Source organism: Monodon monoceros, unplaced genomic scaffold (assembly GCF_005190385.1).
Source record: "Monodon monoceros isolate NGI ecotype Baffin Bay Population unplaced genomic scaffold, NGI_Narwhal_1 Super_Scaffold_13, whole genome shotgun sequence".
Classification (NCBI taxonomy): Eukaryota; Metazoa; Chordata; class Mammalia; order Artiodactyla; family Monodontidae; genus Monodon; species Monodon monoceros.
The window spans coordinates 15,375,756-15,390,487 of record NW_021703769.1 but is presented as its reverse complement, the minus strand read 5'-3'; the positions used below and the strand labels follow the sequence as shown (position 1 = coordinate 15,390,487).

Genomic DNA, 14,732 nt, shown 5'->3' with positions numbered 1-14,732 from the left:
TTTCGCCAAGAATCCAACCATACTGGCACCCTGATCTCAGGCTTCCAGGCTCCAGAACTGTAAGAAATAAATGTTTGCTGTTTAAGACCCCCAGTCCACGGTCTTCTGTTAGAGAAGCCCAAGCTAAGACAAATGATGTGTTTGCCAAAAATCTGTTGGGTTTGTTCTCAAGCCAGTTTGAGCCAGCACATTTGTTATTGTCATGGTGTAATTTAATTAGATATTCCATAAGCTGATGAAATATGAGTGCAAAAAGGAAGAGATTTGTTTTTAGGAAAACAATAAAAATGAGTTGCTAAAACAGGCTGCCAAATTAGGTGTGGAAGAAACAACTACAAAAGATCTGGAAAAAATTACCATGAGAATCTAGAGGGATTCTGCACTCAAGTTGCTACACAAGTGTCTTCAGATCCTTGCCTCACTTGAAATAAACCAAAACTAGAAAGCAGAAGGTAGATTCTGGTGTAGTTCACGTAAGGAGGACAGCACAAAAAGCCAATGGACAGCCCCACGTTCAAAAAACAGAGTGGCAGATGTTCAAGGTGTGTATCATTTAAAATAATTCCCTGCGGGCTTCCCTGGTGGCGCAGTGGTTGAGAGTCCGCCTACCGATGCAGGGGACACGGGTTCGTGCCCCGGTCCGGGAAGATCCCACATGCCGCGGAGCGGCTGGGCCCGTGAGCCGTGGCCGCTGAGCCTGCGCATCCGGAGCCTGTGCTCGGCAACGGGAGAGGCCACAACAGTGAGAGGCCTGCGTACTGCAAAAATAATAATAATAATAATAATTCCCTGCTTCTTTGATTAGTTGACTAACCACTGGTCCCAACTGAGCTGGATGTGTAATAATAATTCTACGGGATTATTAACCCCATTTTATAGGTGATGAAACTGAGGCCCAGGATACCAGTAGGTAGGTGGTGAAGGCAGGATTCAAAACCAGCCAGTCCGGTTGAAAGTCTACAGTCTCACTCTCTGTACCAGCAACGTCCAATGCAACTTTCTGTGGTGAAGGAGATGTTCTGTATCTGCTCTGTCCAATGTAGTATGTGTTTAATGGACACTTGAAATGTGTCTAGTGCAACTGAAGAACTGAAGTTTTAATTAAATTCAATCTTAAGTATAAATGGCCACCCACGGCCAGTGGCCACCCTATGCGACAGCACAGTTCTGTGCTGTCCTTACTTTAACATGTGCCTTTCTTAGCACCTCAGGCTTTTAAATTTCATTGCCTTGACTCTTTCCGGCCAATGATGTGTCTTCTGAAATGCAAGCACTGCCCACTGTGATTCAGATGTCTCTTGATTCTAATTCTTTATGTTGACTGGAGAACGAGAGGGATGGGCATTGGCAGGAGGAGAAGGGGCAACGGCTGAGCTGGAATGGCCACGTGGCGGCAGCTGCCATCTTGTGCCCGAACCCCTTGCAGCTCCTCAGGGTGGGGGAAGCATCGCCTTTAGGTGCAAGAGCTTGAGAGCAGGATGGGACGGCTCCCCTCCCTACTTAACAGCGTGACTTGAGGCAAAACACCGCACCCCTTTGCACCCTGGCTTCGTCCTCTGGAAGGTGGGATTAAAAGTGCCTGCTGTTGGGAATTCCCTGGTGGTCCAGTGGTTAGGACCCTGAGCGTCCACTGCAGGGGGCATGGGTTCGATCCCTGGTCGGGGAACTAAGATCCCGCATGCTGCAAGGCGCAGCCACATAAAAGTGTTTGCTGTTGTGGGGACTGCATGAGGTGATGCCTGCTAAATGCCTAGCTCCCTGCTTGGGTCTAGTAACTGCTCAGTAAATGTCCTTCTAATCCAATCCAATCCTCAGACCAAAGGAACAGCAGGGAAAATGTGGGGGTGGGGATGGAGAGAGAGAAAAGGCTCTTTCAAAAAAGCCTTTCAGTGAGGAAATTCTCAATTGTAAATCAAAGTAGAGAGAATGGTTTAATAACCCCCCCATACTTCTATCAGTTTTTAAAATTATTAACCAGAATAAAGGCTTTAGTATCTTCAGTAACTTAAAGATATCCATCCTTAGGAAGGTGAAGAACAAACTCCCAATGGCTCCAACCAAATGGCCACAAACACGTGTTAGGAATCCTCTGAGCAGCCCTGGAGGGTCCCAACAGCCAGAGACAGGGGCATGCTCAGACAGCTGTCATCTGTTGCCCCCCCCTACCCTCCCCAATTAATATCTTCACCAGCCTGGGAACCATGGTGCCCACACATGGGTGTGGCTATGCTGTTTCCCAGGCAATAGGTTCCATCTCTCTGGGTCCCCCAAGCCATGTAGCTTGTCTTCCAGTGCCTGGAAGATTCTGGAAGAGCCCCCCCACCCCCGCCAAATCCCACCTATAATGTTCTTTAAATTAGCAAGAGGCAGCTTTTAATTTCTTGCAACCCAGATCCCTAAATGATGCTCAAGTTACAGAAAAGCCACAGCTGCCATCTCGAAGGAGCTGGTACCTATCATCCCCTGAGGTCAAAATAATCCATTCTTTTAGAAGAGAGATGAGAGATCTTATCAGGGAAAATGGCCAGGGCTTCTGACCTTCTGGAAAATTACTGAACTATATTCTAACTATAAAAATCAATCCCTTAAGATCTCAGTAGGTCTGGGGAATAAGCTGTGTAGAAAAGGAATAGAAGAAATTAATTGGGTGGAGGGGGCACTAACATTTGCTAGGCACCTAATCTGTGCTGAGTGCCCCTTCATGCTTTCATTTAATCTTCACAGGAACACTGGTAGGCAGATACTTTTGCCCCCATGTCACAGATGAGGAAACTGAGGCTCAGAAAGGTGAAGCCACTTGCCCAAGGTAGAACTGAGGTCTGGCTCACTCAGAAACTCACGTTCTTTCCTAACCACTGTCCTACCTACCATGTGGCACATTAGACGGCAGCCTTTATTCTTTGTCTGAGTCTGTTTCTCTCCCTGATGTGGGAATGACAAGGCCTGCTGGCTCCTACAGCTTTCAGAAGGACCTTGACCTTCTCAGGGACGTGAAGCACTTTGAAAGGTGTAGAGGACCCAGTTAGGGCCTGGAATCACCTATCTCGTTGTCCTCAAGGCTGGCAAACTTGCAGCTCTGGAAGAAGAAGATCCAAGCCTCACTGATGGGTCCCCGTGCGACTCTGGCATGAAGGGACAGAGGAAAATCACTAGGTCCCCTCAGGTTCCCAAAGGAAAAAGAAGGGAGGGAGAGGCGGAGGGAGGGGGAGCTTCAGGGAGTGCCTTGGGGTGTTGCTGTTTTTGGTGACTGCTCAGCTGACTGTTCTCCAAGCTGAGAAACACACATAACAAACTCTAACCTCCTCTGGCTTAAAATAGAGCTGCAGAACCGAAAATGCCAAGCACAGGGCAGAGTCACCTGCCTGGCAGGGCCAGACAGCTCCTCGTGGCCCCAGTAATACCTCCCCCGCCAGCGGACCCATCTGACAAAGCACCTCTCAGCTTCGTCTCATGAGATGCTCACAACAGTGGCGGCGGGAAGCCAGAGCTCCTCAAACCCACCTTAGAGATTAGGAAAGTGAGATCCGAGAGGCCACTAGAGGGTGATAAAGCCCCCAGCATCTTGCCTAATGAGGCGGCACCGTGTATCCGAAGGATCGTGACCCTGGGGGGCCAGAGAGCCCTGAGTTCAAGTTCTGACTCAGCCGCTGCCTGGCTGTGAGGACTTGGCAAGCGGGGTCTCTTCTCCTCTGCAGCCCGGCTTCCTGCACTGGGGAGTGAGGCTCCCTTAGCAATGTCTGTGAACGTTCCTAGTGCGGACAGCGCTCCACAGTCTCTTGCCCCTGCTTCTGGAAAAAGAATTGCTGACATCAGCAGGCAGTCAGCTGTAAAAAAGGAGGAAAAGTGGCTCCTGGGCACCTGGAAAGTGACATATGGTGTCTTTTATAATGCAGGAGGTGGGCCTGACCATCACCCCCATTTCTCACATGGGAAAACTAAGGTGCAGAGAAGCAGAAGGCTTCTATCCACAGATACCCAGGTAGACAGTGAATGAGCTGGAATTTAAACCCAGCCCTCACTGACCCAGCTGTGCTCAGGACCAGGACTCATTAACTGTCCCCGGGGTGGACCCAGCCCTTCCCCTGAGAGCAAGCTCCCTCCACCCCTACTGGCCCCATAAGCTCTGCTCAGGCCCTTCTCGGGCTATAGATCCTTGGTGCCCCACCCGGGCCCACTCTGAGACTGTAGGCCAGGTTTCTGTTCCTCTGAAGTCTGAGCAGGAATCAGAAAATCAAACTTGCTGACACCATCGCTAAAAATAAAGCTGAGGCAGTAGCACCAGCCACTTGCTTCTGAGCTGCTGAGCTGCCCCCCTCTAGCTTCTCAGGGGAAGAAGGGGTCCAAGGCTCCCCTTACCAGGCACGGGGTCCCAATTCTGCCCGAGAACTGAGTCAGGGCGGGAACTGAGTCTAACATCCCTGTGGACCTGGGCCTTTGCTCTGTTGTGATAGTTGCAACACTGGCTAACACTTCTAGATGAGTCGTCGGGGCCAGACGATGCTCTCAGGGCTGCACATTTACCCGCTTATTTAATCCTCACAACCACTGTAGTAGTGCCCTATTGCTGCTATAACAAGTTATCACACACCTAGCGGCTTGAACACAAACGTATTACCTTCCAGGTCTGTGGGATGGAGGTCTACACGGGTCACGCTGGGCTAAAATCAAGGCATTGGGAGAACTGCGTTCCTTTCTGGAGGCTCTAGGCAGGAATTTGTTTCCTTGCCTTTTCCAGATTCTAGAAGTCACCTGTGGTCCTTGGCATGTGGCTCCCTTTCTCCATCTTCAAAGCCAGCAACGTCAGGCCAAGTCCTTCTCACCTTGCATCTCTCTGGTTCCCCCTCTTCCGCTTCCCTCTTCCAGTTATAAGAATGCTTGGGATCACATTGGGCCCACCCAGATCATCTGGATAATCTCCCATCTCAAGGTCAGTCGATTAGCAAACTTAATTCCATCTGCAACCTTAATTCCCCTTTGCCACATAACGTAACATATTCATAGGTCTCAGGGATAGGATGTGGGCATCTTCAGGGAGGCCATTATTCTGCTGACCACAGCACCTTATGAGATAGGAACTATCCTAACCCCATTTTAAACTGGGGAAACTGAGGCATCCCAAGTTCACACGACTGGTAAGTGAAAGTAGGACACGCTCCCAGGCAGTGGAGGTGCAGAGTCCACGCTCTACACGCTGATACTGCTGCTTGTTCATCCACAAACGATCACTGGATGTGTGCTCTGTGCTAGGTCCGGTTGCTGGGGATAGGCGGGGCACCAAGATGGGGTCCCTGTCCTCAGGGGGACACATATATGGAACACGAGAATTACAAAGCAGTGGGAGGGATGAGAGATGGCAGGAGCACGGGAAATCTTCGAGGAGCAGAGGAGGAACACCTTAGGAGTCAGGAAAGATGTCCAACTAAGGGAGAGGTGAAGGATGAATAGGGCATTAGCCAGCAGCCCCTATCACATAAGGAGGTTGTGAGGATTAAATGCATGAATACATGTAAAGTGCTTCAACCAATGCCTAGCCTCTAGTAGGCATTCAATAAATGTTGGCTGTTGAATGGGCCGGGGGGAGGACTGTTCCAAGCAAAGCAAGAGTTTGCACAAGGAGCTGAAAGTTTAATGGAGCTGGAGCAGAAAAATGCAAAGGGGCTGCAGGAAGAGGGGCTGGAATGGTCGCAGGGGGACAAGTGATGCGTGTCAAGGCTGCAGCAGAGACCTGGGAAGGTGGGTGCCCCAGAGAGCTGCAGGAGAGGCTGCCTGTGCTCTGCCCAGACTCTCCATGAAGGCTTACCCAGGACTCTGAATTGAGTGTCGCCTTGGTGCTGGGGGGGGGGGGCAGGGGCAGATTCCTCAGGGAGTGAGGTCAATGGAAGGTGCCCCGAGTGCCCAGCTGTTCAGGCCAAGGACCCCGGGATCATCCCTGAGTTATCCTCCCCTTCGCCCTCCACACCCAACCCCTCAGCAAGTCCTGTTGCTGTGCGCATCTGGGTAACGCTAGCTGTGGTAACAGATGGACCCCAGACGTCAGGGGCTTAATGCCACAGAAGTTCAAATTAGGTGTTCCTTTGGGATACCCTTTGCAATGTGTCATTGCACCCCAGCTCCTCCCACCCCGTGGCTCTGTCCTCTCCTAAAGACTAGGTGTCCGCATTCAGTCTGCAGTTGGGGAAGACAGGTGGGGGCATGGCGTGTGGGAGGGCTTTATGGGCCAGGCCTGGAGGTGGCACAGGTCACTTCTGCCCTCATTCCATTGTCACATGGACACCCCTAAGCGCGAGGGAGGCTGGGAAATGTGGCTGGCCGTGTGTGCCCGGCTCCACCCCCGGCCCCAGCATCTCAGATCCACCCGCTTGTCTCCATCTCCAGGGCGATGCCCCTGATTCCAGGCCACCCTAAGCACGCATTTGGACGACAGGAGTCTCCAAACTGGGGACTTCCCGGGCGGTCCAGCAGTTAAGACTCCGTGCTTCCACTGCAGGGGGCCCTGGTTCAGATCTCTGGTTCAGGAACTGAGGTCCCGTATGCCTGGCAGCGTGGCCAAAAAAAAAAGAAGTCTCCTAACTGACCTTCACTCTGGGCCACCATCCCTTTCCCACATGACAGCCAGAATGCTTTTGTTTCTAAATGTCAATCAGATTGTTGGTGTCTGTTTTCCTGCTTACAACCTTCCTAGGGTTTTCTTTTTCTTTTTTTTCTCCGCTGCGCCCCGTGGCACGTGGGATCTTAGTTCCCTGGCAGTGGAAGCGTGGAGTCTTAACCACTGGACCTCCAGGGAAGTCCCTCTAGGGTTTTCCATTGTACTGAAGAATAAACCTTCGGGAGGGCCTGTAAAACCCTGTGTGAAGTGGACTCTCTGTCTTCCTTCCAATCCCCACTCCCACCCTTACTCCCCCAGCACCCCAATTATTGTGGCTCCAGACACACTGGCTTCTCTGCTTAAAGGACCCGCACTTGCTGCCTGGACGCTTCCGCCCCAGTCCCTCCCCAGGGAGGCTTTCTCCCCTCAACCTTAGCTGGCGATCCCCCCCACCCCCGCAAGAAAAGAAGTTTTCCTTCTTTCTCACACTTTTCTTAAATTATCTCTTTGTGTGTTTGCTTTTTAGCCAACCCTCCATCCTAGGATATCAGGTCTATTTACACCAGGAATCTTGTTTGCACCAGTAGGTGCTTTGGTAAATATTTGTTGGATGACTGACCGAACGGATAAATGAATGACTTGTCCAAGGTCACAGGACGAGATAGTGGTGGAGACAGGGCTCCTGCAGACCTGGGCTTTGGGCGCTTTGCTCCCACTGTCGCTATCTGCAGACACCCTAGCCCCGGGGCCCCACCGGGTAAACAAAGGCAGGTGTGCGGGAGGCGGCAGGGAAGGGGCAGCTGCAGGAGCCCTCTCGGCCCTCCTCGCCCCGCCCCGCCGAGGCCCCGCCCTTGGGTACCGCACCCCAGCCGCAAGCAGCCCTGGCTCCCGCCGCGTGGGGCGCGGACCGGCCGTCGGGGCGCATGGACGGGGCGGCGGCGGGCAGGGTGCCGGGCCGGCGAGCGGGGCCCAGGGCTCAGCGATGAGGAAGCAGAGCGTGCGCACCGCCGCGCTCATCCTGTGCATCCTGTCCTACCTGCTGGTGGGCGCCGCCGTCTTCGACGCGCTCGAGTCCGAGGCGGAGAGCGGCCGCAAGCGGCTGCTGGCCCAGAAGCGGAGCGAGTTGCGGAGGAAGTACGGCTTCTCGACCGAGGATTACCGCGAGCTGGAGCGCCTGGCGCGGCAAGCCGAGCCGCACCGCGCCGGCCGCCAGTGGAAGTTCGCCGGCTCCTTCTACTTCGCCATCACCGTCATCACCACCATCGGTGAGCGGCCCCGGCGCCTCCCCTCAGCGCTCGCTCCATCCCCAGCTGCCCGCGGCGTCCCTGGGTTTGAATCCCACTTCTGCCCCTGTCCAGCTGGGTGACTTTGGACCAGTCATTTCAGCTCGCCGAGCCTCACTCGCCTCCCTCTGTCGAATGGGCTGTCTGTCGTTCCACGCAGGCAAGGCTGGGAGGAGCCAGTAGGTCCCGTTTGCCAAGAGGCTTGGCCCGCAGGAGTGTCAGAAAACGCCCCAGGGGCTGGCAGACGGATGGAATGGGGCCAGAAGCCCAAATGGCTGGAGTTGCTTCCTTGCCTGGCTGCATCACGCTGGCTGTGTGACCTCAGACCACTTGCTTAACCTCTCTGAGCCTCAGTTTTCTCCTCTATAAAATAGGGGTGCTAATAGGCCCTATCTCAAGGCTGTAGTGAGACAGTTATCATTAAGGAGATAATATATGCAGAAAGTTTTAGCACAGGACCCGACACATAGAAAGCACTAAAAAAAAGATTGCTTTTTGTATTATGACACAAAAGAGAATGGGCATCTACTCTGTCTTAGTCCCTGCAGTATGGCCAGTGCCTAGCCAGTAGTAGACACTCAATAAATATTTGTTGAAGGAATGACTGATTACCACCAGCTTTGGACCTCACCCTCGGGGATCCAGAGCACTTCCTCTGCAGTATCTGGACCGCCAGCCGTTGCCATGGCTACTGTCTGGCTGGTACCTGCTGAGCCTAAGCCTGGGGAAGCGGAAAAGGAGAGGAGCAGGTTCTGCAGGGCTCCAGGCTGGGTGCCAGACACTCCCCGGGCCCCAGCTGTGGGTGTCCAGGTGTCCCTTTGGGCTTAGACCACCAACCTGCAGTGCCGTGGAGAAAGTTCCTCCGTAATGCTCTTGCAGGCCAATGTGAGTCTGTGCGTTTAGCAGTGGAGTTAGAAGCCTGAGTTCTGCAATTACATCGACCAGAGTTCTGTTCTCATCTCTGTTGCCTCCTGCCTTCTCCGACAATTGATTGTACCTTTTTGAGCCCTGGTTTCCTCAACTACAAAGTGCAATTGTTGCTACCTCACTGAGTCATTACCAGGTTTAAGTGAGGCCAGCTGTGTAAAATGCATAGCAGAGGCCTGAGGCTAGATAGCGACTATTAATTAGCAATAATAACAATTCATTATTTGCCAACTGTGGGCCCAGCTCCCGTTCAGCCCTTTTGACCCCTCCTGTCAAAGTGGGCACCCCTGCTTGCCTATCTTGGCCTAGCCTAAGACCCTCCCTGTTACTGTGCCCAGTGGTGTGGGACCCTATCCACCTCCTCTGCCTTCCGCCACATTTTTTGGAGTCCTCCCAGCTGGATTTGGCCTCTTCTTCTGACTGCTCCCCTCTGACCTGCATCTGGGAGGGTGGGGGGAAGGGACTGTGGAAACAGCAGTTTTGCCTCTTTTGGCCACCTGGGGGCGCCAGCACTGGCTGTGTGGTCCAGGTTGCATAAGCCAGCCTTGCAGAGGGAGAGCCAGGCGCCAGAATCCAGGAGCTGAGCTCTGTAAGGACAGAAGAGAGGCACCGAGAAGCTATGGAGGATAGTGGTTAATAGCTCGGCCCTGTGATCTTTGGGCAGCTTCCTCCTTCTGAGCCTAGTTTCCTTATCTGTAAAATGGGGATAATATCATCTCATACAGTCATTGGACGATTAAATAAAATAATCCATGTAGAGTACCTAGCATGTTTAGTTATTACCATTATTCATTTTTCTTTCTGTCAAAACCTGACATACCCCCAAACAGCTAGAAACAGTACCGTCCGGCCTCTTATTCCTAAAGCGGCTCCTCTGTCTCACACTTAGCACCTCCTTCAATCTGGTCTATCATTATTATCATTGATTATTTCTTTCATTTCTTTTTTTTAATAATTTTATTCATTTTTGTTTGCGTTGGGTCTTCGTTGCTGCGTGCGGGCTTTCTCTAGTTGCGGTGAGTGGGGGCTACTCTTTGTTGCGGTGCGTGGGCTTCTCATTGCGGTGGCTTCTCTTGTTGCAGAGCACGGGCTCTAGGCGCGTGGGCTTCAGTAGTTGCCGCACGCAGGCTCTGTAGTTGCGGCATGCAGGCCCCAGAGTGCGTGGGCTTCAGTTGTTGTGGCGTGCAGGCTCAGTAGTTGTGGCTCGCGGGCTCTAGAGCGCAGGCTCAGTAGTTGTGGCGCACGGGCTTAGTTGCTCTGCGGCATGTGGGATCTTCCCGGACCAGGGCTCGAACCCACGTCCCCTGCATTGGCAGGCAGATTCTTAACCACTGCACGACCAGGGGAGTCCCTATCATTGGTGATTAAACTTTCATTGAGCCCTTAGTCTGTGTCAGGCTCTGTGCAGGGCATTCACTGGTGACCAGGGACACAGAGAAATGACCAGCATGGTCTCTGGTCTCACGGACCTCACAGTTGTCTAGTGGCAGCAGAGTCGTCCCCTCCCCCCGCCGCCAAATAGATAGAGGCAGACTGATAGGGCCATAAAGTAAAAACATGGAAGTGGAGCCATAGATCTTTAAATATATATATATATATATATATATATATATATATATATATATAATATTTTATATATACACACACACATATATATATGGTTGATATTTCAAATGTTATATATGCACACAGGGTACAAAAGGTATAGGATGAAAAGGAAGTCTCCCTCTCTCCCTGTCCCTCAACCCTTGGATCCCTTCCCTGGATCAAATGCAGTTATCAGCTTTTTGAGGATCCTTCCAAATATCTTCTCCATATATTCCTTTAACACACACACAAACATGTTATAATACATTATATTACACATGCGGTTTCGCCTCTTGCTTTTCTCACTTCATATATTTTGGTGATGTTTTTACATCAGCCCCTGAAGAACTGTGTCCTCTTTTTCATGGCGGACTAGCAGGGCCCCCCAGCCTCAGCACCGGCGACATTTTGGGCTGCCTATTCTTGTTGTGGGGACTATCCTGTGCATCAAAGGATGCTAAGCGGGACCCTGGCCTGTACCCACTAGATGCCGGTAGCACACAGCCACCACCTCCCGGCTGTGACAACCAAAAATGTCTCCAGACATTGCCAGTCGTGCCCTCGGGGGCAAAATTGCCCCCCATGGGAAGCACAGCCATCGTCTGAATGGCGCTGTGGCTTATTTAACCAGGCTGCTTTTGATGGGACACTTAGGCTGTTTCTCAGTTTTCACTATGACCAACAGTGCTGCAACGACAACTCACACGCATACATCACTTTGCACGTGTATGTATTTTGGAGGACTACCTTCCTCAGTGTGGAACTGCACAGGCCAGAGGTGTATTTACATTTTGGCAGATGGAGCTAATTTGCTACAGGAGGCATATTCTGTTGGGGAAGGGCCACCTGACTTTTCCTGGGTTATGGGACCCTTTGAGAATACCATGAAAGCTTTCGCTTCTCAATCCTGGAAGACACACATATCCACTATTTCCATGGTGATGGCACGGTGTGCCAAGACTCAGGGAAGCCCACTCATGTTTACGTCCCCTACAACAGCTGAGGGGACTCAATGAGGAGCTCCACCCGACTGAAGAGGTGTTTTGTGAGAGCTGGCTTGGAGCAGGATCTGGGAAGGGAAACGTGGACTGGGACGGGGGAGAAGATCGTGGTGGGGAAGGGAACCATGAGAAAAGGACAACCTGGTTGGGGAAACAAAATGGGGCGAGGCTGGAGAGGTGAGGGGGGTCCTGATCATGAAGGAGCTTGGACATCACCTGAGAACTGGGACTTTACCCTGTGGGGACTGGGGAGACACAAAAGATTTTGCTTTTTTTTCTTTCAAGGCACAACTTACAGACATTAAAATTCACTATTTTTCAGTGTACACTTCTGCGGGTTTTGCCAAATGAAAACCTGTCTTGTAACTGCAGCCACGATTAAGACATAGAACCATGTTCATCATTCCCCAAAATTCTGTCATGCCTTTTTTTTTTTTTTGTCTGCACAGCATGTGGATCTTAGTTCCCTGACCAGGGATCAAACTTGCGCTGCCGGCATTGGAAGGGCAGAGTCTTAACCACTGGACCGCCAGGGAAGTCCCCTGTCATGTCCTTTTTTAGTTAGTTAACCCCACCTCCAACTCCGAGGACTGGCAACCACAGATCTGTTCTCTGTCCCTATAGTTTTACCAGAATGTTTCCAGAATGTCATTTAAATGGAACCATGCAATAGGTAGCCTTCTGAGCTTGGCTCCTTTGATTCAGCAGAATACATTTGAAACCCATCCTTTGTTGCTGAGGAAACAGTAGTTCATTCCTTCGTATTGCTGAAAAGAATTCCACTGTATGGATGTACCACAGTTGTTTATGCATTCCCCAGTTGAGGGACGTTTGGATTGTTTACAATTTGGGTCGATTATGAGTAACCATGCAAGGTTTTCAAAGCCGGGGAACGACCTAGTTCGAACTAGCATTTCAAGATGCTCTGCCGGCTATGGGGGATGGGGAGAGAGACTCGGCAGCGGGCGAGAGTGTGAGATGGAGCTGGACTCTCATCAACCCTCCCCTCCTCTCTACCTTCAGGGTACGGTCACGCCGCGCCGGGCACGGACTCGGGCAAGGTCTTCTGCATGTTCTATGCGCTCCTGGGCATCCCCCTGACGCTGGTCACCTTCCAGAGCCTGGGTGAGCGGCTGAACGCGCTGATGCGGCGCCTCCTGCTGGCGGCCAAGCGCTGCCTGGGCCTGCGGCGGCCGCACGTGTCCACCGAGAATATGGTGGTGGCCGGGCTGCTGGTGTGCGCGGCCACCCTGGCCCTCGGGGCCGCCGCCTTCGCGCATTTCGAGGGCTGGACCTTCTTCCACGCCTACTACTACTGCTTCATCACCCTCACCACCATCGGCTTTGGCGACTTCGTGGCGCTGCAGAACGACGAGGCGCTGCAGAGGAAGCCGCCCTACGTGGTCTTCAGCTTCCTCTACATCCTCCTGGGGCTCACGGTCATCGGCGCTTTCCTCAACCTGGTGGTCCTGCGTTTCCTGGCGGCCAGCGCGGACGCGCCCGAGCGTGCTGCCCGCCCGCTACGCCGGGGGGCGCCCGAGAGCCGAGGCCCCGCCCTGCCCCGCCACCCCGCCCACCCCGCCGGCTCCACCTCCATCTCCTACCGCATCCACCAGCTGGAGTTGCGGGCCCGCGACAATCTGGGCTTCTCGCCCCCCGCGAGCCCTGGGGCTGGAGGCGGCGGCGGCGGCGGCTGCGGGGCAGGCAGGGCCCTGGCCCGGCGTAAGTCCATCTGACAGCCCTACCCTGGCTGGGGGTCGATCCTAGAGCCGGAGGGTCTGGATTCACCTGTCAGTACACCCTCCCCAGACCTCGGAGAGGGGTGAGGGGCCGTAGCCTCAATGCCGTCCTCTGCCACGAGTAGTTCCTCATTTCCGTCTGTGGCAAGCCCCTCCCTCCTCTCCAAAAATGTATTAAAGTCGCATCTTAAGCACAAGCATGACTCTAAACTCGCCCTGTAGGTGCAAACCACCTGTGATCCAAATTGCTTTAGAAGGCGTGGCCACACCCGCCACTGAGGAGAGGCTCGCCACAGGCCCATGTCCCTAGCTAGCCCTGCCGAACGGAAGCAGGTGCCCATTTTTCTGTTGTGTGAAGAGGTGGGCTTTCCGTGTTGTGGGGAAATGCATGACTTCCAACACTGGAATCCTACCAGTGAGGCCAGCTGCTCCCACTACGAGAAGCATGGGGATCGGACGGACTGAAGGGCAACCTTTACGGTCCAGCGTGCACCAGTGGGCAAATCTCTGCACTATTTAAATGATTACTCCTTCTCTTACTCGGCGCGCAGAGTGGAATTGGCCCCACCACCACACCTGATGCTCTTTGTCCTTGGCCAGCCCCACTTTGGGATAAGGGGGGGCCTTGCTGACACCCGTGTCACGGGGACACCTGGACCACAGTCTCTTCTGGGAACTGTGAGACCTGGGTACTGCCAATCACCCACAGTGTGACCTCGGGGAGTCTCATCCCCTCCCTGGGCCTCAGTTTCCACATCTGTAAAATGACTGGGTTCACCCAGTACCCTGTTCCCTCCTGTGCATCTCTGGGAGGGTTCCTGGGCCAGGCCCCAGCCCCGTAAGGAGACGTTAACAAAGCTGACATCCCAGAGCACTGAGATCCTTAAAACTAAGGGCCTTTAGTGTCCCAGAGAGAAGTGCGTCAACACACAGTCACGTTAGAAAGCCACGTTAGAAAAGCCAAAAACTTTAATTTTCAACATGAGCTACATGGTCATGAACACAATGCAACGTGACCCGCTCCAACCCAGGGGGCCAGGAAACCCTCCCTCCCCAAAAGCCTGAGGGGCTCCTGCTGCCAAAGAGGGAAGGGGGGGAAAGGTGAGTGAGTGGAGAGTGGGCCTGAGGACCAGGGGTCCTGCCTTCCTGCCACCCCTCAGGAGGCAGTGGAAGAGTGAAAGGGCTCCAGAGGTGATGCCTGAGGCCCCGTGTTCAAGTCTCCACTTTGCCCTCACAGAAGCTATGCGTCAAACGGTCACAGTCAGTGCCTCCCCGTCAGGGTTTGTGAGTCAGATGAGCTCATGGACATGAACGTTTCCCGTCCACTCAAGAGATGCTGCTATGCAGACACAGAGCCTCCCCGAGCCCAAAGGAGTCATTACAGGGCAACGGGGGATGGAGGTGGGGCACCCCAGTCCCCTGGGCCTGGCACAGGGCTGCTGCTCAATAAATAAATGCAGGTGGCCTTGCCGGACGCAACAGCCGTGCTCCAAGGGCAGCAGGGCTCAGAGGTGCCTCTGAATGCTGAGGTGTGCCCGTGAGCTCCTGATATAAGGAGCCGGATGGCAGATCAGCTTGTAAAGTGCATGACCTCAGCTCTCTGCTTCAC

The 14,732-nt window shown here is 53.2% G+C and overlaps 1 protein-coding gene across 1 annotated transcript; it reads left to right on the top strand.

The window, feature by feature from the left end:
* The first annotated feature begins 7,568 nt into the window (after window positions 1–7,568).
* KCNK15 (potassium two pore domain channel subfamily K member 15) lies at window positions 7,569–13,120 on the top strand. The gene is made up of 2 exons (XM_029222216.1): window positions 7,569–7,851; window positions 12,408–13,120. Exons 1-2 carry the CDS (start codon window positions 7,569–7,571, stop codon window positions 13,118–13,120), a joined length of 996 nt encoding a protein of 331 aa, XP_029078049.1.
* Window positions 13,121–14,732: the final 1,612 nt, after the last annotated feature.

Excerpts from the sequence above, each read along its gene's own strand:
- KCNK15 (XM_029222216.1), top strand. The coding sequence starts at position 7,569 with ATGAGGAAGCAGAGCGTGCGCACCGCCGCGCTCATCCTGTGCATCCTG. Across the intron at positions 7,852-12,407 it reads CACCGTCATCACCACCATCG|GGTACGGTCACGCCGCGCCG; the intron begins GTGAGCGGCCCC and ends CTCTACCTTCAG.